This window comes from Ruditapes philippinarum, unplaced genomic scaffold (assembly GCF_026571515.1).
Source record: "Ruditapes philippinarum isolate M1 unplaced genomic scaffold, ASM2657151v2 ctg88_1_1_1_1, whole genome shotgun sequence".
In the NCBI taxonomy this organism is placed as follows: Eukaryota; Metazoa; Mollusca; class Bivalvia; order Venerida; family Veneridae; genus Ruditapes; species Ruditapes philippinarum.
Genome location: NW_026865440.1, coordinates 829796 through 839245, shown reverse-complemented (window position 1 = coordinate 839245; position 9450 = coordinate 829796). Strand labels below are relative to the sequence as shown.

Below are 9450 nucleotides of genomic sequence, written 5' to 3'. Positions count from 1 at the left end.
GAATTTCTTACATAAATGAGCTGGGGCACTTTAAACAGAAATATATGCAAAGATAGTTAAGAAATATACTTTGAAATAAATTGAAAATCATACTTTTATGCTTTTCTGAGCCCGAGTTGAGTGAAAAGTGTTTAAACGCTTTACATTTTGGGTCATATTTTTACAACTTGAATAATTATTCTGGAAAAACGAAGTGCGCGAATGATCTGAAATTTTGCACAAAGATTAGAGTTCTAAATCTACATCAAATGGTACATGTATCCGGAAAAAAATATTTTCAGTCCCATCATATCAAAAAACCTCAATGGAGTCCCTTTTAGATGCAAAAATCATGTAAACTTTGTCTTTAATCACCCGAGGAATTTCACTTAACTCCAAATTATTAAAAATAATGACATTTACAACTAGTGTCTAGCAAATACATAGTGTACTATGAACTACAAATTTTGATGAACTACAAATGTTAACATCAATGTCTACCATGGAAGATTGCCCAAAGATATGCTTCAATTAGGAAATAAATATGTTTTAATGAAAGTTATCTTACAGAGTTTAAAATGAATTACCTAAGGGGGATAAAGTGAAGTGCATTGTTCATATTGAATATTTTTGGCTAATGTTAGAGAAGAACATATATGTCCCACCTTACAGTTGGTAGGGGAATGAAATATTCTCCATTGAAAGAATAATGAATAGTAAAACTTATGTCATTTTAACCTAACCTTGTACACACATTTTGTATACACGAGTTATTTTACTTGGAACAAAAAACTTGTAATTCAAACAATTAATTTTTTATTGACACAAACTTAACACATAATACACCTTTTTAGAAGGAGTTATTTCTTATAAATCGGTGAAGTTGTTTTCAAAAGATTAAGTACTACAACATAAAGGTAGCTTTCCAGCATAAAATACCTTTTGCATAAAAAACACTTAAATCATTTTTTAAAAATGAAGGCCTAAAGTTTGTGGCTAACTTATCAGTAGACATGAAAAATCCTATAAGATAACGTTGATTCAAAGAATATACCAATTACAATATATCCAACTACAATATTTATGATTACATCAAATACTCTATCAGATATGTAAACCACTTATCATACACAGATACATAAATACAACGTGCACATCTTTTTGTATGCGCTTTTGGATCATTAAATTAGTTACTTCCGCATCTTTTGTTATATCTATTGTGAATATCAAATCACATTTTATCTATTATAAATATCAATTCATGTTTTAAGTGCAAATTGTAAATATCAAATCATGTTTTAAGTACAAATTGCTTTAAGTCATGCAAAAATTACTGTTTTCTGGGTTTCAAAACTTGAAATCATGTTTTTTAAGCCTATAAGTGTGAGAAAAGAAAGAGAATATTAATCATAGAACATGCATTCACAACATATAATTTTGTGCTTTATTTTAACACAACCCGCATTCTATCACTATTGAACATAGAAGGACCAAAAGTGTGTGTTTTTATGCAACAAAATCACTGTTGGCGTTCTATATTTAGACATGTGAAGTAACCACAAGAAATATGAGTAAAAAAGTACGGAAACAAATTGTGCTCAATTTAGCTTAATATCAGGTTCTGAGTGATACATTTTCCAGGAAATTAACCACTTTTATCTTGTCTATTAACTACATGTTACTTTCCCTCCCATAACATTGCCTACAATCTAATAGTATAAAACACATTATTATAGTTTCACTTTGTATGTCACTTATTGAATAAAAAGATATAATTTCTTCTGGTTATTTAAGACTTTCTTAATGCATTTACAGAAGATATACATACATGTATATAATAAACAGAAAATATCATGGATGTGCTGTCTCACCCTTGTTGATTGTATACAATCATCATTTATAGCATATGTATGCAAATTTCCTTAAATTTTCTCTACAATGATAGAACAAATATGACATTTATTACAATCTTTAGCATTTGTGTTTATATAAAATACTAGAAAGATAAAAAAAATATGGCATAAGGGAAACAACTCTTGCATCATTTTCTTTCCTACTTCACACACAAGTACTACAGCTTGACTACTTAGCATTTAAAAATGAGAATAGAAGATTAAAATGCTGAGCTAGTTTTCCTTGATTTCATACAATGATGAATGCAGCAAACAAAAGTGTAATTTGATTTCAAAGTTGACTAGTCTACAATGGGCATATTTTACATAAATATTTCAAATGTTGATAAGAACACCAGAATTGTATCATTTGGAAAAAGTTGAATAAAAAGATGCTGATTAAGTTGTAAGGGATTACGAATGGACCTTTACATGATGATTAATATTTTGTTCTAGGACATTTTATTATCTGCTACAAATATATATGTAATATAAGATCATGTATCTCACACAAACCAACAACATTCATATATAATTATTCTTTTATGGTTTGTTGTTATGTTCGATACCAATTACTATCAACATAATTATTTATAGTATTATAGCGTTTATATTATATACCAATTCCATTTCAACAATCTAATCAAGTAACAATACAAAACTGACTTTTTAAAGACAACAAATAGTGCATTTAATTTCAATGAAGAAATTGACAAATATTTTCGTTAATGATAAAGCTGAAAATGCAGACTGGTAATTGTAATAACAATTACAGTTTTTTTTGTAATAACAATTACAGTTGACTAAAACTATCACTTGTTGGGACTCGTACCCAATGTCCTTTGAAGAGATTTGGATAGATGGGAAGGAGGAATAAATTGTATGGCATTAAATGCATGAAAAAGAAATTGCCTCTGACAGAAAGAGAAAGTGTACAGGTAAAAGTACTGGTAAAATAAAATCATGATGACACAAAAATTTAAAGAATAGCACTGCATGTAGTATTAACACTTGTCTGTTAAGAATTTTAAGTTAAAAATTGATATTTCTCTAGAAAGATTGCTTTCAGAATCATGTCCCTTGTCTAACAACTTCACCTTGACATGATAAGCAAGTATTCCAAGGTTCATCTTGAAATTTTTTAAAAATGGCTACATTAAAGTTTTCACGCAACAACAAGATGACAAGAATGATGACAAGGCTGCAGCAATCATTTTAGTGTGACTATTCCTTCAAAACAGAAAAGCTTAAATAGGGCATAACTTTGTCAAACTGCGATAATGAGTTATCGAATCTGATTTAAAGAGCACTCTGGTGGCTATATTTAAAAAAAAAGTTTACACCTAAAAAATAAATATACATCCTGAGATTTATAAATAATACATGTAATCTAAAGCCCGCAAAATCTATATTATAAATAATTATTTCATGTACTAAAGAACCCAAAACACTAAAGACCTGTTAGATAATAATGTATATAAAAAACAACTCAAAGCTAACCATGGTTGTTTAAAAGAAGTATTCAGAATTTATATCATGTGTATAAAGTTCATTAGCTAATACCCATAATAATTTGAATAAAGGTGTTTCTATGCATATTTCATAGTTTTATAAGAAACAGAACTAATTTATCAATCTGCTCAAGGGAGGTAACTATAAAATTGATGTATACATAAGATAAGAAGGATAGCCCAACTATTTTTTATAAAGTCAAGCTAAAATGTGTAGTTTATTTTGTATCATATCCCCTTTAAGGTCAAGTCTTGATGTGTCTCTATATTCTAGGTATCACATCTGATCCATGGAAGAGTTTTGGTTGTATACTGAGAAATCAATGGGTGGTAAATGGTACATGTTGGCATTTGCTGGATAGTTAGAATGGTGGGTTATCATAGGAGTATTGAGTGTATAAACAAATGATTCTGACACATTCTGCGAGGCAGGTAATGGAACAGTTTTGTCCTGGAAGTGGCACTGATCCTCCACCATACTTTTATCAGATGAAGAAGAAGATGATGATGACGTGGGATACCCTGATTCTTGAGCTACACTTGAAGTAGAATGGTCTATATTCTTAGATTTCTTGTCACTGATTGCATCATCTTTTACACCAAGAATCTGGCCGCTCTTGAGATTTTTATATCGAGCTTTCATTTCAACACTATGTCTAGTAACAACCTCAAGTTTATGAACACTTCTCTGGTGCTTTATAAGATTACCTCTAAAGAATGTACTGTACTCACACAGATGACACTTCTCATGTTTCTCTCCCTACAATACAACAAAACTATACAATATGAGAAACCCATCAGAAAATATAGCTCCTTATCAAACAAATACATTTATTTTTTGCTCCAGGATATAACTTTATCATGACTTAGTATTTAAAAGGAATAAATATATGAACAAAGGTGTTAGGTCAAATTTCTTAAAATAAATATACATGTATATTTTTTTAATCTAGATAAACTACTATATATATACATCTGACTGATTAAACATGGTATTTACTATAATTATTATTAAGTACACATTTAACTTTCATAAAATATCAAATTAATCAATAGCAGTTGATCTATTATCAGGGAAAATCTGACAAAGTTTTTGTATACATATACAACAGATTCACTGCATACATTTTTTATAAAAACTTTTTCTTTTTCTTCATGTCAAACCAACCAAGTATAGATCATATGTCCATTTTCCAGCTTTACTGGTGGAGGAAGACCTCAGGTGTCATTCCATGCATTACTTCATGCACAAACGAGCACTGATGTAGAACCATCAACATTCTGTCAGCCAGCTGGATAGCTTCATCACATAAAAGAATCCAGAGTTTTTTGGGATTTGAACCTACAGCAGTAAGGGGCAAGTGGTTTAAAGTCAACAACATTAACCACTTGGGTAGGGATGCCCCTCATAAAAAAAGTTTTCTCCACAACTACTCATTGAGTACAAAATACTGAAAACAACAAAATATATACTGTAAATGATACCTTTTGGGTATGTTGATTTTCTACATGATTTTTCAGGTGACAGTTCTTCAGTGCTTTATATGTGCAATCATCAAATGGACATGGAATACGATCAGCTGTAAAGTTGTTAAATTAAACTAATTGTATTGTTTACATCATTAAATCACAATACTTGATGAAAATAACACATAAATGATATTCTTCTTATAATTAAGCATTCAATTATATATTCTATTGCTGTTTTATACTTAATTTCAAAGCATTTTCTATCAAAAAAGAAACTTCTATATTTTGTACACTTCCATTTGGTTTCCTGCATATTTGCTATGGAATATTAGATTCATTTCACAAGCTGATAGTTAGACAAAGACCTACTTTTTAGTAACATGATACAGCATTGTTTACAGTTTATCTGTTTATATATAAACATACAACAAATATGGTGCTACATGCTGTTACTACGCTTGAATTAGTCTACTACAAATAAATTCTCACCTTTACCTAAACTTGAAAGACAAAGTAGCTATTTGGCTAAACATAATTATTCTTTCATATTGCAGCAAGAGAACATTTGTTCCAATAATATTTGTAGAGTAGTAATCAATATATTTTATATATAAGAGACAATAAAGACAAAAATACAGTCATCACATACATGTATGAACAATCATATGAGTACTGAGACTATTTTTGGTCTTGAAAGCTTTAGAACATCTGTCACAGTGCCATTCCCTTTTATCTGGAAATATACAAATTCACAATAATTATCATTTATGTCTCATATTAAAGCAGCATGCCTCTAGATTCATGCAAATATTGAAAATTTATTCAAAAGCAAAATATTGTAAGGTGAAAAAGAATATTAATTTACACATAGCAAATAGCATTCGCACTCCAAGTTAACAACCAAAAAGAGGTCAAAATGCGAAAATAGGCTTGCTGCGTTACTAAGGCATATCATTTACTAACACATATGATGATAAATACTGCAAAACCAGTCATTAATCACACACAATATGTTAATTATTACTTGAATTTGAAAATATTTTACTTTTCTTAAAATCTTAGTACATTTTTCTCAACTTTCACTTGAAAAATGTTGACCTATCTGGAGGCATGCAGCTCTAAAGTATTTATAAGGTTCATAAATGGCCACATTAGCGACATGAACAATATGAGAGATGATAATTTAATATGCTAATTTAGAAAGATATGTTAAGGTTCTATTTTTTGAACAAGTTAGGAAATCAAGTCGAAATATAGGCCTATATATTTAAAGTGAAGAAGACTTATCTTACCTTCATGAAGGAACATGTGCTTGTCAAAGAATCTTTTGTTGTTGTGACAATAATCACATCTTGGACAGCGGTACCTGAAAGAACAGGAACAACAAACATGTGAATACAACAAGTAAGTGTAAGATTATCAAATAACCAACTAGTTTTGTTTGTTTGTTTGTTTGGGTTTTACGCCACACCGACACAGTATAGGTCATTCGGCGACGTTCCAGCTTTACTGGTGGAGGAAGACCTCAGGTGCCCTTCTGTGCATTATTTCAGGCACGAGCGGGCACCTGAGTAGAACCACCGACTTCCGTAAGCTAGCTGGATAGCTTCCTCACATGAAAGAATCCAAAGTCTCTGTCGGGATTCGAACCAACAGCGGTGAGGGGCAAACCAACTAGTGGATGCCACCTAAGTTTATCAGCAGTGTTTTACCTGCAACAGTTAAAATAATTTATGTCGAGAGAACCAATCTCAACACACACAATCCTTTGACAAGATAATAATAGTTTATAAATTAATACATAATGAATACATACACGGTGAAGCCTTCAGGTAATGGCTGATCATGTACTTTATATAGATGAAAGGTGAGATCACTAGATGTTCTGTATGTCTGTGAACATATATGACACATCATCAAGTTATGTAGATTCTCTCCCCTGTGTCGTAACCTGATATGATGCTGAAATATGTAACACATTGTGTGATAAATATGAATCAATAACAAGTTATCTCAAAAACATCGTCATTGAAAGAATGCATTTAACACTTAATCAACTGCCTACCTCTGGCCTGGTACTAACTCTTCTGCTTAAATGGACAAGTACCTTGTAAACACAGACAAATATCTGGTAAAAATGATCCCTCAGAAGCATTAAAAACAGCAAAATTAAATGAAAAATGCAGACACGGTTTGATTCAGTACATGAGGGATAATGATAAAGTGCAACATCCCTCACCCTCCCTAGCTCCCGCTTGAGTGGTACTCAATTTTCAACACTTCAAAGTGCCAGATTAAATGATCCTGAAGGACCAGAAAACCAGAACACTGAAGTGAAGTACTAGGCAACTTTTTACAGCTGCCACACAGCACTTGACACCTGCTGTTTTAATGTATAAATATCTGGTAATATCCGAGTGATCCCTCGAAAGCATTAAAAACAGAAAAATTACATGAAAATTGCAGTCTAAAAGCCTCATTTGACATGTCTTGAATAAAATATATTTCTATTAAGATGTTTGGATAAAAACTATTTCCAAATCTTACTATTTTTCCATTCAAAAACCTGCTGCTAAATAAAATCAAGTATAGGTATCTAAATCATTTTAATCTAATCATATAACTGACACATTTCTGTAATCTTAGAACAATACTTTCAATTTTTAGAAATAAACAAACACTTTATGTAAAGTGTATACACCCTTAAAGTACAATTAGTTGTTATTTCTATTGATCAAACTTACTAAGTATCAAAAATAAATCATTTTCTCACTACAAAAGAAATAATGTATATATAAAATATTGATAATAAAGTCTTACTTTGAGACCTTTTTGACCTTTGAGCGTTTTTCCACATTCTTCACAAGTCAACATGGGCTGAACATCTGTATGCATTAGTTCCTTTATTAAATAAACAAACTTACATTTACAGTCCACAATCTAATTTCTTAAAGTGTCATGCCTTTGCATTTTTAATAATATACATGAAAATTGGGGAGTGTTCTGAACAGTAAAACAATTACCAAATGTTTTAAGCCAATATAATTAACTTAAAGAGACTCCACTGAGATTTTTTGACATGACAGAACAGGAAATATTTTTTTGAGATTGATGTTCCATTTGATGAACATCTATATAAGTTATATGTGTGCAAAATTTTAGATCATTCCCTCACTTTCTTTTCCAAAGATAATTATTCAAAATGTAAAAAATTACTTAAAAATGCTTTTCACTCAAATCAGACCAAGAATGGCTCAAAATACAATTTCAATATTTTTAGAATATAATTCTTAATCATCTTTTGCATATGTTTCTGCTGTAAAGTGTCCCTGTTGATCTATGTAAAAAAATTCAAATTCTATCATTTTTTACTGTTGTACCTCAGTGGAGTTCCTTTGATATCATCATATTATTATTACTGACAGTGTGTAAAATAATGAATGCATAAGAAAAAGGGCCACAAAGATTGTGAATCTTTACATACATGTATCTCTCTTATCTCATGAATTATCTAAATTAATAAACCATCCTTACTCTAGCATACAGTTTTCATTTCTTTCATTCCAATACTATTTTTATAATACAAGAGGGCCATGATGGCCCTGAGGTCGCTCACCTGTATATAGGCCCCCCCCACCCCCGGGCCAATTTTTACCCAAGGGCTTTTTTTTGTTTATTTGAACAGACTTGGTAGACACCTATAAGAAGATGTTTCATGCTAAACATCTAAGTTCTAGCTCATTGGGTTTTTTAAAAGAAGATTTTTAAAGTTTTTACTATACACATATAGTTAAAAACAATGACACCCCTGGGGCAGGGCCAGTTTTAACCCCCGGGCTTTTATTTGAACAAACTTTGTAGATATTTACTTAAAGATGTTTCATGCTTAATATCTAAACTCTAGCTATTTGGGTTTTTTCAAAGAAGATTTTTAAGTTTTTGCCATACACATATAAGGAAAATCAATGACCCCCAGGGCGGGGCCAGTTTTGACCCCAGGGCTTTTATTTGAACAAACTTGGTAGACACTCATTAGAAGATGTTTCATGCTAAATATCTTAGCTCTAGCTCTTTGGGTTCTTTAAAAGAAGATTTTTTAAGTTTTTACTATATGCATATAGGGAAAATCTATGACCTCCTGGGGCGGGGTCAATTTTGACCCCAGGGCTTTTATTTGAACAAACTTGGTAGACATTCACTAGAAGATGTTTCATGCCAAATATCTAAGCTCTAGCTCTTATGGTTCTTTCAAAGAAGATTTTTTAAGTTTACTATATGCATATAGGGAAAATCAATGACCCCCTGGGGCGGGGCCAATTTTGACCCCAGGGCTTTTATTTGAACAAACTTGGTAGACATTCACTAGAAGATGTTTCATGCTTAATATCTAAGCTCTAGCTCTTACGGTTCTTTAAAAGAAGATTTTTTAAGTTTTTACTATATGCATATAGGGAAAATCAATGACCCCCCGGGGCGGGGCCAATTTTGACACCAGGGCTTTTATTTGAACAAACTTGGTAGACACTAACTAGAAGATGTTTCATGCCAAATATCTTAGCTCTAGCTCTTTGGGTTCTTTAAAAGAAGATTTTTTAAGT

General features: G+C 31.2%; 1 protein-coding gene across 1 annotated transcript; it reads right to left on the bottom strand.

The window, feature by feature from the left end:
- Positions 1–466: 466 nt before the first annotated feature.
- LOC132729016 (zinc finger protein 347-like) lies at positions 467–7829 on the bottom strand. The gene is made up of 6 exons (XM_060714749.1): positions 7673–7829; positions 6669–6814; positions 6145–6218; positions 5502–5585; positions 4868–4962; positions 467–4142 (listed from the first exon to the last, which is right to left on the bottom strand). Exons 1-6 carry the CDS (start codon positions 7745–7747, stop codon positions 3660–3662), a joined length of 957 nt encoding a protein of 318 aa, XP_060570732.1. The 5' UTR covers positions 7748–7829; the 3' UTR covers positions 467–3659.
- Between the last annotated feature and the right edge of the window lie 1621 nt (positions 7830–9450).